At 39.3% G+C, this 18,980-nt stretch overlaps 1 protein-coding gene across 2 annotated transcripts in view; it reads left to right on the forward strand.

Moving 5' to 3' along the window:
* ADAMTS9 (ADAM metallopeptidase with thrombospondin type 1 motif 9) overlaps positions 1–18,980 on the forward strand; it is a gene marked incomplete at its 5' end in the record, with an annotated part of 165,082 nt that overhangs the window by 110,263 nt on the left and 35,839 nt on the right. For both annotated transcript variants that reach the window (XM_082848658.1, XM_082848659.1), the window contains 2 exons: positions 3,983–4,150; positions 10,987–11,160. In XM_082848658.1, the coding sequence (XP_082704784.1) occupies positions 3,983–4,150; positions 10,987–11,160 (342 nt within the window). The remainder of the gene's footprint in view (positions 1–3,982; positions 4,151–10,986; positions 11,161–18,980) is intronic.

Here is an 18,980-nt window from a genome sequence, read left to right on the forward strand (position 1 = left end):
GCCCTAATGCCAGGGACAGCACACCAGGAACAGTGAGATACAAATCCACACCACATCCAGAGCTACCTCTAGAGAGGGAGCCAGTTCTGTTTCCACCAGATGTGTTGAAATGCAAGGATTTTAAACTCTTAGACCTTCGTCTAAAAAGTAAAGACAGCATCTGAACAAAGCTCCACATTAAACATTCCCTTTGAATGACCTCGCAGAAACAAAAGCCCAGGCATTTGAGATACTGACCTTGGTGTTTCTATGTAACAAGCAGAGATTACTTTGTTTGAGAGTGTTGCCCAAAGTTGGGGGGAAATCATTCTCTTAAACAAGTTGGATTGTTTCCCCAGAGGAAAAAGTCAGAGTCCTACTGGCAAACTAGGAGATTATTTTGGCTGTAAATATAAGGAATTAAATATTCCGCAGAGCAAGAACCCTCAGATATGTAGCCAATAAATAATATGTACTAGGTGACACTCTAAATTTAACTATTATAATCTGTGATGCACATTGATGCAAAAGTCACTGCCTGGGAAAGGACTGGAAAAAATCAGATGGAAATTTCCCTCAGAATAGAAGAGCTGACACCTGTGTTTGATTATCAAGATGATAACTTCTTTATGAGATCATAATAGACCCACTAATAAACCTGTTAGATAGGAAAATTTCCACAAGCAGCTGCTTTTCTTCATTGGTAAGTTAGAAAGCATGAAATGAAAAGTGTTTGCTATCAGATTAGATACCTTGTGAATTTCCTTATCGCTTTTCGATCTTAATTTGAGGCAAATAATATGTGTAGTATTGCATCCTGTTTTCCAAGTCAGTTCTATTGAAGTTCCCAAATGAGAAAACCACACATAGGAATGGGTGGGATGCAACTAATCCAGATATTTAAAAGATTTTTAAGGCTTCATATTTCGTATCAACTTCATCTATCTTCATTTCATGGGCAATAGATGTTGGTGGCACCAGTGGTGTCCCTCGGATGAATTATTATCAGTGATGTTGTTGATAACTTAATTATTTTCATTGTGCTGTTATGTTCCCAACAGACATCTAGCCACTTGGATTGGAGGCATGTGGGAAGAGATATATACGTATAAAGCATTTTGGTTGTGCCATTTTGAAAACACCATTTGTCTCCAGTAATAGTACCTGTCTCTATGGTTATTGGAATGATTAAATGAGATAATGTATATAAAGTCTTAGAGCAGTGACTGGCACCCAATAAGTGGGAGAAAGCTGTGCCTTTTCTAATTCCGCCTCTGTAGATTGCTCCCTACTTTTCGGTTATCTCTTCCAGTGACCACTAAATGGGATTTGTTTCATTTGTGTGTTCAACATTTACTGAGCACCTACTAAGTTCCAAGAATTATGCAAAGTGCTGGAGTATAGTGATGAACAAAACTTCCATAATCCCTGCCCTCGAGGAACTGACAGATCAATGGGTAGATTACTAAATCAGCATTTCCACCAATTCTCTTTCTCCCCTCCATACTAAGGGACAGCTTGTCTGGACTGTTTGTATATTGAAATGATGATCCTTCGAGGTAGACTTGCTTTAAGTTGACCCATGTTCATCTGATTAATAAGACAACTATGTCTATTTCTTCACCATAATCAAGCACATTACCACCCATGAATCCATATCCTTTAAGTTCAGCTCATTTCCTACAAAGTAATATATTCTTGACTCCCAATGCAGTTTTTCCCATCTCTATTCATGTCCTCACTGTCTATCCAGTTGCCCATACCAGAAACCCAGGAGACCTTCCTGACTCTGTCCTCTCCCCTCCACCCCACAGCTGATCCATCAGGAATTATCATTTCTACTTCAAAAAATGCATCTTCAATTCACCAACTTCCTTCACCCCTCCACTCTGCACCCTAATCTATGCCACCATCACCTCTTGCTTGGACAAATGCATTAGCTTCCTGAGCAGTTTTCTTGTTTCCACTTATGCTGTATTTCCACTCATTGCCTAGCCAGTAGTCAAAGTAGACTTTTTGAAAGAAAAATCAGACTGTGTCTTATCCCAACTTAAATCTCCTCAGTGATTTTCCCTCTCGTGGAGAATGAAATATATTATTATGACCTATGAGCTCTGCATGGTCTGGCCCCAGGGAATGCCTCAGGGAGCCCTCTTGCAACCACTCCAGCTTGTTTTCTTCAGAGTACTCATCTCAGTTAGCATGTATATATTTATTTTTGTCATCACTTGATTAACGCTGTCCTCCCTCACTGGTCTGTAAACTCCATAAGGACTGGAATTATATCAGTTTTACTTATCACTGTATTCCCAGCACTTTGCATAACGTATGAAACTTAGTAGGTGCTCGATAAATGTTTGCTGAATAAACAAGTGATCTCACCTCAGATTCTAACTGTGCCTTTATTTTTTGGTGGAAGTAACATTTTTAAATATTAAAATAGTCACTGATAACAGGGATTATCTGTGTGTAAGTCATTAGACAATTGGTTTATAGGTATACTTCTTGGAGGTTCATTCTAAAAGCCTTCTCGAATTATAGCCCAAAGCCTTTATATACATCAAAACACTGTACGTTGAAGGATGGATACTTTTGTTTTGGTGTAGATATCTAAATTCAGCTCTTTCCTTCCACGCTGTATACTCTATTAAGAGTGCCAGAATGACTAGTCCAAATCATAATACTCACAAGATGAGAGCTCAAAACAACGTTTCCATCTCCTAAAGTAAAATGTTATAGCCAAACATATTAATATACATATTTTAAATTTCTCTAGCAGCTGCTATTGGAATTTTTATAATGGTTTATGTTTACTAGAAAAAACGCATCTGACACATTTACGAATGGGAGCACTTTGAGCTTGCTTGGTAATAGTGTTTGGATTTATGTTAGGCTACATGTTTTACATGGTGCTATTTACCTATTAGGCATAAAAGGGTACTCTGGCCATTTAAGTTTACAAAATCACAGAGTTAGCAGGGGAATTAGAAACATTGAGTAGAAGGAAATGGCGCTTGAAATCTATTTTTGTTGTGTTTTCACATTTTGCTCTTCATTGTTAAGCCCATTTCCCTCTGACATGTAAGGACATTATATTGGGAAATAATGTGTCTTGAAAACGGGAGCCAGTAAGCTTATGATCCAAGTGGTAATGACTTCTGTAATCACTAATGAGGCAATGGACGTTGAATATCTCAGCGGACTCATGGGGGCCAGCCTCTTGCCTATTCCACAAGAAGCTGTCATATCAAATTTTTGTCCTGATGCCATGAGCCCTTTGATTCCTAACCCTTTCTGAGAAACCTACTCTGAAATCAAAGTCAAGTTTCTTAGATGTGGTCAGACAAGGTCACATTAAAACAGTTCAGTGAACCTGCAGATCAAAGTTGAAAGGTAATGCCTCCCTCCCAAACTTGGCACTGACCCACCTGCTAGCTTACCTTTCAGTTTCTAACATGCCTTTTTCACCTCCTTTCCAATGGACTGGGAAAATGAGAGCTTCTCCTCTGAAAAATGGTAGAAGAGTTTCCTTAAATCAGTTCACTAGGAAATGGGACACAGCTGAATTTGGAAACACACCTTTATCCAAAAGAGTGAATTGTGAGGTAGTCTGTTGAAGAAATGTCTTGATCAGCGATTGCACAAAGTGAGATGTCCGAAAGGAATCCTAACTAATTCATAGTAGGAATTCTGTAAATCAGAATTTCATCGTAATTTCAGGTTTGTGGGCTTCATTTTTGGCCTAAATTACCAGGATTTACCCTCGTTCTTGAGTGACCCAAGATACTAAACAGGATTCCTGCTGTCATGCTGTCCACATGGTTTTCTCCATTGCTGCCTTCCTTCCGTGTTGAGCCTTGAGGTGTTCTCCAAAATGGCACTGCAAAAGGGGGGAATGGTGACTCTCGTTAGGCATGATCGTAACATCTCACGACACAGGTTTTTATCAAATTCCTTGTGATTTAAAAAAAAAAAACAACCTTGCCATTGCTTTATATTTCAGTGTTCTGTCTCTTGTGGTCGAGGGCATAAACAACGAAATGTTTACTGCATGGCAAAAGATGGAAGTCATTTAGAAAGTGATTACTGTAAACACCTTGCTAAGCCAAATGGGCACAGAAAGTGCCGAGGAGGAAGATGCCCCAAGTGGAAGGCTGGCGCGTGGAGTCAGGTGAGCAATGCTTCTCCTCTCGTGACTGCTTCCTTACCTTCGGCCACACGGCTGACACCAGTGTGCTGGCTTGTTTCCCTGCGCGGTTTTGGTTTTTCAGAGGGCAGCTTGGGGACAGGGAGGGAAACAGCTTTATGTCGCTAGCTGTGGGACCTTGGGCAAGTGGCTTCAGCCCTTGGCACTTTGGATACCATCTACAATAGGACAGTTGTGAGGGTTGTGAGGATTAATTCCAAGCGTTGGTAGATGTAGATGTCAGCTGTCTAGGACGGAGTAGCCCCTCAATCCTTCGCTGATGGCATTTTTATTACTGTTTACCACTTAAAAAACCACTAATTCAGATTCTAGTAAGGTTGACTATGTTACCTGGCAGGAATTGAGTCTGAATTTACCTTTGAGGTTCTTAAAGAAAAGGCTGTCAATATTAAGTATTCGAGAATACTTCTCTGCCTGTTAGCTTGTATACAATAGAGGTGGGGGGACAGATGGGGAAGTTCTCTGTCATTTCCTAGCTCTGCAACCTTGGGTGATTTGTTGGACCTTGCCGAGCTGACTTCATATAGCTCTTAGGAGGATTTAAAGCAGTAATGAATGCCATGTACCTAGCTCTGGGGTCTTAAATCTAATAAGATCTCAAAAATAATATTTTTTTTACTTGGATGAGTGTGATGTGTGTATATCCAATGGGGAAGGAGAGTAAGTACCCAAGAAACTGGCTACAGTTAGACTCTACTAATTCTAAACCTTTGGTAACCTAGTCAGGAACTGGGTGGGAGAGTTTCCCTATTGAATTCAGGAGGGAATTTGAGAAGCTTCTGTTTACCTATAAACAATTGAGGGGTGAACAAAAGTCACTCACATCTGGCCCTTAAAGTAGATCTTGTCACTCCACACTTGTCCATTTCCTCAGCTTGGTTGAGGTGCTTACTTAAAAGTAATAAGGCCCAATTTCTTTTCACATATTCTGTATTCAGTGTGTCCTTTCTTTCCATTAATTTGATTCAGGAAGGTTTTACTGAATTTGTAGCTCTCCTATGCCGTGGAGATGTATGAAGGTACTCCGGAGAATCAATAGAAAACTAGGTTCAAGGTTAGCAGCCTCTAGAATTGATGCTTTCAGGGCCTGGTTCTTGATTCCTGATACCCCAAAGAAGCTTTGCACAGGTGTGTTAGCATGAGGAGGAATTGAGAATCCTCCATTTGAACATGACTAATAGAAAATTCCTCTAGAAACGTGAATTTTTCTTAAATGCCCTGAGCTGCCATCATCGTCTCCCATACCTCACAGTCTTATTCTCTTCACAGAGAAATAAAACATGGCCTGCATCATTCCCCAGCAGGGGAGCCTCATCCCTCAATGCTTTTATCATGATGATCATGTTTTGTTTTTATTTTTGTTTTAACCATCAAAGCATCTGTGCCCAGCCAGAGCTAGCTCCTCCTCTGGCTTCCTTAAGGGACCAGATTTCTAGGCAGTATTTCATACTGGTCATCCTTAATGGTTTGTCTTAAGTGACTAGTGTCATCTGTAACTTCCAGCCCTTTTTATTTTGGGAGCTATTCAATGCATGTAAAAGCCTACAGCTAACATTATTTAAGATACCACACTAATTAGCTTGTCCTCTTGCACACTTTCATGCTCTGTTACTTTTCTTTATGTCCCTTGGACATATCTACTATTTGTATCTTGTCCTGAATATTAAGTTGAGAGTATGTAAATGGTATTCATTATAAAGGCCAATTCATTCAATAAAAGGATGATTAAAAGAATCTTTCACTCTTTATTGGTAAACACAGAGTGAGTTTTACTCTAGTATCCTGTGATCTTGATGCGAAGTCTAAAATTGTTCACAAAGCTGGCATGATTAGGTTTGAACCCTTGGGGTTTTTTCAAACATAAGGTAATAGGATTATCGGAATCCCTCCCCAGAAAAGACCCGCACCTGTTCAAAAGGATTGCTTAGAAAAGTCTAGTTACCTTTGTGGAAAATGCAAGTAAACACAGTTATGTAATGATCTGTGGCCAACTTTCTAATGCTCTGATTCGATTTATAGAAATGAATTATAAAAGCAGGCAAGACAAGATTCTGCATGGGTAAAATCCAATTTGTGCAATTTAGAAGCATACCTGAAAATAATCAGACCCAGAGTTTGATGGAGAAAGACAGTCTGCATGATTAAAGGTTATTGGTTTACTAATGATCCCATAGTAAACAGAAATATCCCTAAGGCAGTAACATAAAGCAAGAATAACGATTATTCATTTGCAGCAATATTTAGCAAGTTTTATATCTGGTGGTTCTGTTTTCTGCTGGTAGCTATATTCTAGTCATCTCATCTTCAAGGTAGGGAGAATAATTATTGCAATTTCTCATCATGTCAAAATGTGTGACGATAACAAGGCATATAGAATATTGGGATAGGAAACTAGTATAGCCTTGCTAATCTTCTCTGTCTCTCCCTCAGAATTGGTGTTTTGAGGTTTAAAGCGGAATGTTTCACTTTTACATCTTTTGAAAATCTGGAATGTGTCAAGGATATTTTTCCAAAAAAAGAATAGCTTTTATTGGAAAACATCCTCAATAAAGTTTGAAAGCATTTTTTTTCAAAAGGTCATGTTCAGTTTGTTTACATGATTTTGATCAAGAGCTGAGGGATGAAATTTTCAGACACAGTCAGCATCCATTTCTTGATTCAGCTTGATAAATGTGAAGGCTTTGTAGTCACATGATTCAAAAGCATTGGGGCTTCCCTGGTGGCACAGTGGTTGAGAGTCCGCCTGCCGATGCAGGGGACGTGGGTTCGTGCCCCAGTCCGGGAAGATCCCACGTGCCGCGGAGCGGCTAGGTCCGTGAGCCATGGCCGCTGAGCCTGCGCATCCGGAACCTGTGCTCCGCAACGGGAGAGGCTGCAACAGTGAGAGGCCTGCGTACCGCAAAAAAAAAAAAAAATAGCATTCCAGAATAAAAAAATTTTAATGCGTCCTGTTCCTATAGAAAGGCTTTTCAAACAAATGAAGATTAGGACTAAACAATAAATCATCAGAGTAGAATGGAAGTAACACTTTATCATCATTTATCAATCATGAATTCATTCAATCCTGAGATGCCTGTTTCTTTCATATTTTGACATTTCTGTGGTCAGGATGGGCCTAACAACCAATGGAAGGCCGTGATTTAATTAGTTGCCCTTGTTTTCTTTCTGAGTGATACAAAATGTAATACTGTGTCTTGGTATCAGTGGTGTCTTAAATTCAGAGAAATACTTAACTTTTAAAAGCTCTTCAGTGCTCATGCCAAAATGGTAAGTGGCAGATTGCATTATGAACCTACCAGCCATTTTTGGTTGGGATTTTTCTTGTAATTACAATGAGAGCAGCTTGGTTGTGGTGTCTGATTCTGAAGTATTCTGCAAGTGTCTAATGGAGAAACATGGCAAATGTGTAGCGTGTGTCCTTTGAGAAGTCAGGGAAACCATATGCACATGGTCAGTGATGAGAACTAGAGTTGCCTTAGTGATTTGTGCTTTCTTGTTACTTTGTATTTGAACTGCAAGCATTGATGTTGAATTGTTTGAATACAGGCTTTTCACCCACACTCTTGCTGATGTACAAGAGCCTGCATAATATTAGCACCATATTTTAAAACTGGAAGCCAAATTTTAATCCACAGTAGCTTTGGTTTATTGCCTAGGATAGAATTTACTTGGACTATTTTCTGTTTTAGTTTTTGCTTGAGTTAGGGTGATTATCTCTGTTCTTTGCTTTATTTATTTGTGGAGTATCTACTTAAAAGGTTTACTAGGAAGTATGAAAGATATTTTATGCAAGATGCTTAGCATAGAACTAAGGTCTCAACTGGCAGTGATTTTGTATCTCTTGGGACGTTTGGCAGTGTCTAGAGACAGTTTTGGTTATCTCACTTTGGCAGAGGAGGGGAAATGCAGCTGACATATACTAGGATAGAGTACAGGGATGCTCCTAAACTTTCTACAATGCACAGGACACCCCCAACAAAAATGAATTATTAGGTTGAGAAACCCTAGGATAGAGCCTCGGCTAGTAAATGCTTACTAAGTTTGCTATTGTTGTTACCAGTTATTATTTATTAAAGTTGGTTCATATACTTATTTCTCAAACTAATCCCTCCTTTTAAATAATGTCACTGCCATGGTTGCAATAGTTGTACTGGAAAAAAGTATGTAAAATTCTTTCCAGGTTTTCAAGTGTATACTACAATTCCCTAAACATCAGAAGTTCCATAGAGATTTTTTTTATCTATGGAAATAAGCATCATTTCCCCTTTAAATCGGTGAGTTCTGCATACTAGCATTGCACAGTAGGGAGTACAGAGAGGTGAAACACAGCTCCCAGCTCAGTAGTTTGGAACTAAAAACATCTACTTTCAAACCGGCACAAATAGACTGCCATGCAGAAATGATAGATGGGACAAAGGAGGGGGGGCATGTTAATAGACACCGCTCAACCTCTTTCTTCTGCAGAATAACTTAAAGGTGGACTAAATAAAACAAGAAGAAGTAAGCACGCACACGGGCACACACCACCACCATCAGCACCTCCAGGGTCATGCAGAGGTCTTTTTGATGCTGTTTTATTCATGGGGCTTCTGCACAAATCTCTCAGAATTCACCAAGCAAGCCTGGCTGTTTCTGTATGCAAAATGTTGCCTCCCCTGAGACAGCACAGGAAGAAAAGTTAAACACGGAGAACTAACTCTGATGCAGTATACTTCATTTTGAACAAAGATTACCATGGATGCTGTATTCACAGAGGCAGGGCTTACACCTTACTGTGCATATAAGTCCTGTCGAAACTTTTGAATGTGTTAATTCAGGGCTAGCTTTGACACTATGAAAATCGGAAGCCACAGTGACATACTGTATCACTGAAACTTCCTTTATCTTTTGAAAAAATATCGAACATTGTAGAAATAATTTTTAAAATACAGGTTGCTTATGGCTCTTAATACCTTGCCTTTGCTGAACTGTAAGTAATAATTTACTCAGTAACAAACAATAGCATCAAAAAGAAGTTTCATTTACTTAGAGCCTGAATAGTATACACCCTGAAAGCCTTTAACATTTTTTTCCTTTTTCTTTACCTTATTAAAGCCTTATGAGATTTTGAATATGTATTAGCTCTATGCCAAACTCAAATTTGTTTACTTAATTGTTCTTATTTTTCCCTTGTGTTTCCATTTGGATACATTGTTCCTGAAGGGTACTGTTTTATTTTTTTAAGACCCCAAATTCAAATAGCCAAAGGGTATTTTGGTTGTTGTTTATTGTCAGTGGTTGCTGATGATTTCTGTCATTCATGTGCTAACTCTCCTATGTTGCAGTTCATCCATTTCCTGTGTAATCAATGGGAAATATACACGTAGCTCCCATAAGTATTAAATGGCCATCCTCTGTACACAAGGCAATCAGGCACCCTCTCATTCCACCAAGAACATAATGACGTTAAAAGTCTGGTTCCTTGTGGGTCACAAACTCATTCAATCCAATTAATACAATTAAACCCAAACAATAGTAGCTATGTTGCTCCAAAATATTTCCTTCTCTTCAGCTAGCTTTGATGTGAACATTTAAGCTCCTGCCTGGCATAGACTCACCTGAAATGATATTATTTCCCAAGATGCCTTCTAAACACTACCACCTATTTTCTTAGAATCTGAAACGGAAATAATATTATTATGCAGCAGAATTCATTAGCGTGTGCTTCTTGTTAGTAAATTCCCATTAGCCTCAGAGAACGATGACTCCTGCTGCAGGTTAATTGGACAAGAATTTTTGTCTAATTTAAAAGCGTGATTCTGTTCTTTACCAAGACATCCTCTTAGGAATATGGCTTTAGTGTATGTTAAGCTTGTTTTCTCAATTAGACAAATGAATGGCAGCTGAGCTATCACAAAAACTTGGAAACAGTTTTTAATAGCTAAGTGAATAGGCTGTTCTTTCCAGTCAGATGTTGCCTTTAGTTTCTGAATGTCAAAAGCTTAATAAAGACAGTAATTCTTGGCCTGACCATAAGTGCGATTATGAAACCCAGCAATGAGGAAACCATTAAAAAAATTAATTTAGAGGAAAGTTAATTACAGATTAATAGGGTGTTGTGCAGCTTGGTCCACAAAATGTTTCAGCCTGATTAACAGTATTTTTCACGGACTGACAACACAACACCCGAGGAAATTTTTTTTTTTTGGTCAGCTTTTATTTTTTGTATATTCATCCGAGGTTGTAAATAGATACAAATACTTTAACGAATTCCATAGTTAAAAAAAAAAAAAATTTCCCTATCTCCAGGAATAGGAGCAAGAAGAAGAGAGGGAAGAAACTAATCTATTTATAAGGCCCTAAAAGCTTCAGTGATTTACTCTCCTTGAGTTATATTTTCCATCTGCCAAGAAATTCTCTTGTACAGAACTGTATCTCCAATTTTCAAGACCCTTCAACCTTCCAGGATAGAAATCATTTGGGATTTTCATTTCACGTGGCAGCGCTACTTCTAGGTTGTACTGCATGTCTCAGAATGATCTCCCCTAGCCTATTCCACTGTCCAAGAGTTTTGTTAACCTGAAAGATTTCCCCCTAACTTGAGTCTCTTCCTCACTCAACCACCTCTGATAGGCAGTGAGTTTGCAGATTTAAGACATTCTCTTGGGTCCCTTTCACTGGAAATTAGAAAGCCTTGTGATAGCTGTGAGGGTCATTGGATTAGGAATGCGGTCCCCAGATCTGTGACCCTCTCCACCCCGATGATCACTCCCTCCCCCAAATGACCCGAAGCTCCCACTTACGCACTCTTGTCCTTTTAGTGCTCAGTGTCCTGTGGCCAAGGCGTGCGGCGGAGAAATGTGGGCTGTCAGCTGGGAACACACAAAATAGCCGGAGAGACCGAGTGCAACCCATACACCAGACCGGAGTCAGAGCGCGCCTGCCAAGCCCCGCTGTGTCCACTCTACGCTTGGAGGGCAGATGAATGGCAAGAAGTAAGTAGAGCCAGGAAGTGGGCACCTGCCAGTGATTCGCTCAACCCCTTTGCTATCATCACATCCGTTCCCCCATGAAGCCCTCCAGCATGGTGACAAGGCTGGCTCTTTCCCAAAAGGTTTGCTGTCAGACGGCCAACAGTTCACTCCAGCAATGGTGGGAGAGCTCCTCCTTTTTCTGCCGTCCCGACGTCTGTGTTCTTGAGTGTTCCAAATCTGGCTGCCTCCAGAAAAAGTTGAACAGGCCTTGAGCCAAATGCGTAAAGATAACTTTCCCAGAAGGAGGGGGAGATGGAAGAAATATTTTAAATATGTATATTCAGACGTGGTCATTCTGGATGAGTTCAGACAGCCACTAGGGGCAGACTCTAGGTAGGACCTACTCTGGGTTTTTTCCTCCTTCCACAGCTTTGGCCATCAGCTAGAAGACAGGCACTCATTTGAAACCCTGATTAATGAGCGAAGGATTTCCAGCATTTGAAAACCTGAGGGCATCTGAAGAACTGCTCCATTGATGCAGAAATAGACTTGTTTTTCTCCTGCCCCAGGTTAATGTCTAGTTAAAGAAAACACTAAGTGTCCCTGGGGAATGGCCTGGCCAGCAAGGATAGGACATTAGTAGGAGGCAACCTCTGTTTCCAGTACAGAAGATTGATTTGTAGAAAAGGGGGGAAAGGATATTAAAAAGCAAAACCGTATCTACTGACATTGGAATGAAACAAAGTACAAGTTGTAAAAGGTTCAGAGACAGGCATAGTAAGACGGGAGTTTCCCACTGGGAATGGTTTTCAGGACAGGCGTGACAGTGCCCAGCACTGGGCTAAGTGCTTTACGTTCATCACCTCACTTAATCTTTTTAACCACTAAGTGGTTTAAAAAGACAAAGTGGGTATTATTATTATCCATTTTGCAATCAAGGAAACTGAGGTTTGGAGGGCCAATGTCATTTGTCCAAATGTTATACACCTATAGCAGGTGGAAGAAGCAAGGCTTGATCCTAAGTTAATTCTCTTAAACCATTATGAGATATTGCAGCTGCTTTCTTTTTCCTTTTTTTTATGCAAATGCTAACGGCGTTGCCACTTTTCCCCCTGTTTTTATTGAGATATAATTGACATATAATGTTGTATTAACTTTAAGTGAAAACCTGGTGATTTGACATATGTGTATATTACAAAATGATTACTACAGTAAGTGTACTTAGTATTAACAGCTATGTCACAGTTACCTTTGATCACCTCACAGAGTTACAATTTTTTTTCTTGTGATGAGAACTTTTAAGATCTACTCTCTTCGCAACTTCCAAGTTTAATGTACAGTATTGTTAACTGTAGTCACCATGCTGTACATTACATCCCTAGGATTTATTTCTCTTACTACTGGAAGTTTGTACCTTTTGACCACCTTTACCTTTACCTTCACGTACTCTGTGCCTTCCCCCCACCTCTGGCAGCCAGCAATCTGTTCTGAGTTTGTTTTGTTTTGTTTTGTTTTCAGATTATTCCATGTATAAATGAGACCTACAGTATTTGTCCATTTATGTCACTTAGCATAATGCCCTCAGGGTTCAACCGTGTTGTCACAGATGGCAGGATTTCCTTCTTTTTAATGGCTGAATTATATTCATATTTTTTTTCTTTCTATCACATTTTCTTTATCCATTCATCCATCATTGGACACTTAGGATGTTTCCGTATTGTGGCTATTGTAAATAATGCTGCGTGAACATGGGGGTGAGTATATCTTTTCGAGTTAGTGATTTTATTTCCTTGAGGTAAACACCCAGAAGTGGAATTGCTAGATCGTATGGTAGCTCTATTTTTAAGTTTTTGGAGGAGCCTCCGGACTGTTTTCCAGAGTGGCTGCACCAACTTATATCCCCACCAACAGTACATAAGTGTTCTGTTAGCAAGGATCTTGCTAACATTTGTTGTTTCTTGTCTTTTTGGTAATAGTCACTCCAACAGGTGTGAGGTGATATCTCGTTGTGGTTTTGATTTACATTCCCCTGATGATTAGTGATGTTGAGCACCTTTTCATATATCTGTTGGCCATTTGTATTTTTTTTTTTTTTTTGAGAAATGGCTATTCAGGTCCTTTGCCCATTTTTAGTTTGATGTAGTCCGACTTGTTTATTTTTGATTTTGCTGCCTTTGGTTTGGTGTCAGATCCAAAAACTCATTGCCAAGACTGATGTCAAGGAGCTTGCCCCTGTGTATAGGACTTTTGTGGTCAGGTTTTACGTTCCAGTCTTTAATCCATTTTGAGTTAATTTGGGGTATGGTGTAAGGTTGGAGTCCAGTTTCATTCTTTTGCATGTGGTGCTTTGGGTAGTATGGGCCTTGTGTGTGTGTGTGTGTACGTGTGTGTGTGTGTGTGTATGTGTGTGTGTGTGTGTGTGTTTCCCCCCCTTAAGAAAAGTAAATTAGGACTCTAATTAAATAGGTTAAAGCTACATATGAAAGAGAATGCAATTTTTTTTCTTTTTTCCTTTTTTAACATCTTTATTGGAGTATAATTGCCTTACAATGGTGTGTTAGTTTCTGCTTTATAAGAAAATGAATTAGTAATACATATACATATATCCCCATATCTCCTCCCTCTTGCATCTCCCTCCCTCCCACCCTCCCTATCCCACCCCTCTAAGTGGTCACAAAGCACCAGACTGATCTGCCTGTGCTTTGCGGCTGCTTCCCACTAGCTATCTATTTTACATTTGGTAGTGTATATCTGTCCATGCCACTCTCTCACTTCGTCTCAGCTTACCCTTCCCCCTCCCTGTATCCTCAAGTCCATTCTCTACGTCTGCGTCCTTATTCCTGTCCTGCCCCTTGGTTCTTCAGAACCATTTTTTTTTTTTTTTTTAGATTCCATATGTATGTGTTAGCATACGGTATTTGTTTTTCTCTTCCTGACTTACTTCACTCTGTATGACAGACTCTCGGTCCATCCACCTCACTACAAATAACTCAGTTTCGTTTCTTTTTTTTGCGGTACGTGGGCCTCTCACTGTTGTGGCCTCTCCTGTTGTGGAGCACAGGCTCTGGATGTGCAGGCTCAGCAGCCATGGCTCATGGGCCCAGCCACTCTGCGGCATATGGGATCTTTCCGGACCGGGGCACGAACCCGTGTCCCCTGCATCAGCAGGCAGACTGTCAACCACTGCACCACCAGGGAAGCCCTCGTTTCTTTTTATGGCTGAGTAATATTCCATTGTATATACGTGCCACATCTTGTTTATCCATTCATCAGTCGATGGACACTTAGGTTGCTTCCTTGTCTTGGCTATTGTAAATAGAGCTGCAGTGAACATTGTGGTACATGACTCTTTTTGAATTATGGTTTTCTCAGGGTATATGCCCAGTAGTGGGATTGCTGGGTCGTATGGTAGTTCTATTTTTAGTTTTTTAAGGAACCTCCATACTGTTCTCCATAGTGGCTGTATCAATTTACATTCCCACCAACAGTGCAAGAGGGTTCCCTTTTCTCCAAACCCTCTCCAGCATTTATTGTTTCCAGATTTTTTGGTGATGGCCATTCTGACCGGTGTGAGATGATATCTCATTGTAGTTTTGATTTGCATTTCTCTAATGATTAGTGATGTTGAGCATTCTCTCATGTGTTTGTTGGCAATCCGTATATCTTCTTTGGAGAAATGTCTGTTTAGGTCTTCTGCCCATTTTTGGATTGGGTTGTTTGTTTTTTTGATATTGAACTGCATGAGCTGCTTGTAAATTTTGGAGATTAATCCTTTGTCAGTTGCTTCATTTGCAAATATTTTCTCCCATTCTGAGGGGTGTCTTTTCGTCTTGTTTATGGTTTCCTTTGCTGTGCAAAAGCATTTAAGTTCCATTAGGTCCCATTTGTTTATTTTTGTTTTTATTTCCATTCTCTAGGATGTGTGTCAGAAAGGATCTTGCTGTGATTTGTGTCACAGAGTGTTCTGCCTATGTTTTCCTCTAAGAGTTTTGTAGTGTCTGGCCTTACTTTTAGGTCTTTAATCCATTTTGAGTTTATTTTTGTGTATGGTGTTAGTGAGTGTCCTAATTTCATTCTTTCACATGTAGCTGTCCACTTCTCCCAGCACCACATTGAAGAGGCTGTCTTTTCTCCATTGTATATCCTTGCCTCCTTTATCAAAAGTAAGGTGACCATATGTGCGTGGGTTTCTCTCTGGGCTTTCTATCCTGTTCCATTGATCTATATTTCTGTTTTTATGCCAGTACCATACTTTCTTGATTACTGTAGCGTTGTAGTATAGTCTGAAGTCAAGGAGCCTGATTCCTCCAGCTCCGTTTTTCTTTCTCAAGATTGCTTTGGCTATTCGGGATCTTTTGTGTTTCCATACAACTTGTGATATTTTTCGTTCTAGTTCTGTGAAGAATGCCATTGGTAGTTTGATAGGTATTACATTGAATCTGTAAATTGCTTTGGGAAGTATAGTCATTTTCACAATGTTGATTCTTCCAATCCCAGAACATCGTATATATCTCCGTCTGTTTGTATCATCTTTAATTTCTTTCATCAGTGTCTTGTAGTTTTCTGCATACAGGTCTTTTGTCTCCTTAGGTAGGTTTATTCCTAGGTATTTTATTCTTTTTGGTGCAGTGGTAAATGGGAGAGTTTCCTTAATTTATCTTTCATATCTTTCATCATTAGTATATAGGAAGAGATTTCTGTGCATTAATTTATATCCTGCTACTTTACCACATTCACTGATTAGCTCTAGTAGTTTTCTGGTAGCATCGTTAGGATTCTCTATGTATAGTATCATGTCATCTGCCAACAGTGACAGCTTTACTTCTTTTCCAATTTGGATTCCTTTTATTTCTTTTTCTTCTCTGATTGCTGTCTCTAAAACTTCCAAAACTATGATGAATAATAGTGGTGAGAATGGACAACCTTGTCTTGCTCCTGATCTTAGAGGAAATGGTTTCAGTTTTTTCATCATTGAGAATGATGTTGGCTCTGGGTGTGTCATATATGGCCTTTATTTGTTGAGGTAAGTTCCCTCTATGCCTACTTTCTGGAAGGTTTTTATCATAAATGGGTTTGAATTTTGTCAAAAGTTTTTTCTGCATCTATTGAGATGATCATATGGTTTTTCTCCTTCAGTTTGTTACTATGGTTTATCACATTGATTGATTTGCGTATACTGAAGAATCCTTGCATTCCTGGGGTAAACCCCACTTGATCGTGGTGTATGGTCCTTTTAATGTGCTGTTGGATTCTGTTTGCTAGAATTTTGTTGAGGATTTTTGCATCTCTGTTCATCAGTGATATTGGCCTGTAGTTTTCTTTCTTTGTGACATCTTTGTCTGGTTTTGGAATCAGGGTGATGGTGGCCTCGTAGTATGAGTTTGGGAGTGTTCCTCCCTCTGCTATATTTTGGAAGAGTTTGAGAAGGATAGGTATTAGCTGTTCTCTAAATGTTTGATAGAATTCGCCTGTGAAGCCATCTGGTCCTGGGCTTTTGTTTGTTGGAAGATTTTTTTTTTTTTTTTTTTTTTTTTTGCGGTACGCGGGCCTCTCACTGTTGTGGCCTCTCTCGTCGCGGAGCACAGGCTCAGGACGCGCAGGCTCTGGACGCGCAGGCTCAGCAGCCATGGCTCACGGGCCTAGCCGCTCCGCAGCCTGTGGGATCTTCCCGGACCAGGGCACGAACCTGTGTCCCCTGCATTGGCAGGTGGACTCTCAACCATTGCGCCACCAGGGATGCCCTGTTGGAAGATTTTTAATCACAGTCTCAATTTCAGTGCTTCTGTTTGGTCTGCTTATATTTTCTATTTCTTCCTGGTTCTCTCTCAGAAGGTTGTGCTTTTCTAATAATTTGTCCATTTTTTTCGTGGCTGTCCATTTTATTGGCATATAGTTACTTGTAGTAACCTCTCATGATCCTTTGTATTTCTGCAGTGTCAGTTGTTACTTCTCCTTTTTAATTTCTAATTCTATTGATATGAGTCTTCTCCCGTTTTTTCTTGGTGAGTCTGGCTAATGGTTTATCAATTTTGTTTACCTTCTCAAAGAACCAGCTTTTAGTTTTATTGATCTTTGCTATTGTTTCCTTCATTTCTTTTTCATTTATTTCTGATCTGATATTTATGATTTCTTTCCTTCTGCTAACTTTGGGGTGTTTTTGTTCTTCTTTCTCTATTTGCTTTAGGTGTAAGGGTAGGTTGTTTATTTGAGATGTTTCTTGTTTCCTGAGGTAGGATTGTGTTGCTATAAACTTCCCTCTTAGAACTGCTTTTGCTGCATCCCATAGGTTTCAGGTTGTCGTGTTTTCCTTGTTATTTGTTTCTAGGTATTTTTTGATTTCCTCTTTGATTTTTTCAGTGATCTCTTGGTTATTAAGTAGTGTATTGTTTGGCCTCCATGTGTTTGTATTTTTTACAGATCTTTTCCTGTAGTTGATATCTAGTCTCATAGCGTTGTGGTCAGAAAAGATACTTGATACAATTTCAGTTTTCTTAAGATATGATCTATCCTGGAGAATTTTCCATTAGCACTTGAGAAGAAAGTGTATTCTGTTGTTTTTGGGTGGTATGTCCTTTAAATATCAATTAAGTCCATCTTGTTTAATGTATCATTTAAAGCTTGTGTTTCCTTATTTATTTTCATTTTGGATGATCTGTCCATTGGTGAAAGTGGGGTGTTAACATCCCTCCTGTGATTGTGTTACTGTCGATTTCCCCTTATGGCTATTAGCCTTTGCCTTATGTATTGAGGTGCTCCTATGTTGGGTCCATAAATATTTACAATTGTTATATCTTCTTCTTGGATCAATCCCTTGATCATTATGTAGTGTCCTTTTTTGTCTCTTCTAATAGTCTTTATTTTAAAGTCTATTTTGTCTGATATGAGAATTGCTACTCCAGCTTTCCTGTGATATCCACTTGCATGGAATATCGTTTTCCATCCCCTCACTTTCAGTCTATATGTGTCCCTAGGTCTGAAGTGGGCCTCTTGTAGACAGCATATATACGGGTTTTGTTTTTGTATCCATTTAGCCAGTCTGTGTCTTTTAGTGGGAGCGTTTAATCCATTTTCATTTAAGGTAGTCATCAGTATGTATGTTGCTATTACCATTTTCTTAATTGTTTTGAGTTTGTTATTGTAGGTCTTTTCCTTCTCTTGTGCTTCCTGTCTAGAAAAGTTCCTTTAGCATTTGTTGTAAAGCTGGTTTGGTGGTGCTGAATTCTCTTAGCTTTTGCTTGTCTGTAAAGGTTTTAATTTCTGTGTTGAATCTGAATGAGATCCTTGCTGGGTAGAGTAATCTTGGTTGTAGGTTTTTCCCTTTTATCCCTTTAAATATGTCCTGCCACTCCCTTATGGCTTGCAGAGTTTCTTCTGAAAGATCAACTGTTAACCTTATGGGGATTCCCTTCTATGTTATTTTTTGTTTTTCCCTAGCTGCTTTTAATATTTTTTCTTTGTATTTAATTTTTGATAGTTTGATTAATATGTGTCTTGGCGTGTTTCTCCTTGGATTTATCCTGTATGGGACTCTCTGCACTTCCTGGTCTTGATTAACTATTTCCTTTCCCATATTAGGGAAGTTTTCAACTATAATCTCTTCAAATATTTTCTCAGTCCCTTTCTTTTTCTCTTCTTCTTCTGGGACCCCTATAATTTGAATGTTGGTGTGTTTAATGTTTCCCAGAGGTCTCTGAGGCTGTCCTCAATTCTCTTCGTTCTTTTTTCTTTATTCTGCTCTGTGGTAGTTATTTACACTATTTTATCTTCCAGTTCACTTATCTGCCTCAGTTATTCTGCCATTGATTCCTTCTAGAGAATTTTTAATTTCATTTATTGTGTTG

Source organism: Leucopleurus acutus, assembly GCF_964270905.1.
Source record: "Leucopleurus acutus genome assembly, chromosome: 10".
Lineage (NCBI taxonomy): Eukaryota > Metazoa > Chordata > Mammalia > Artiodactyla > Delphinidae > Leucopleurus > Leucopleurus acutus.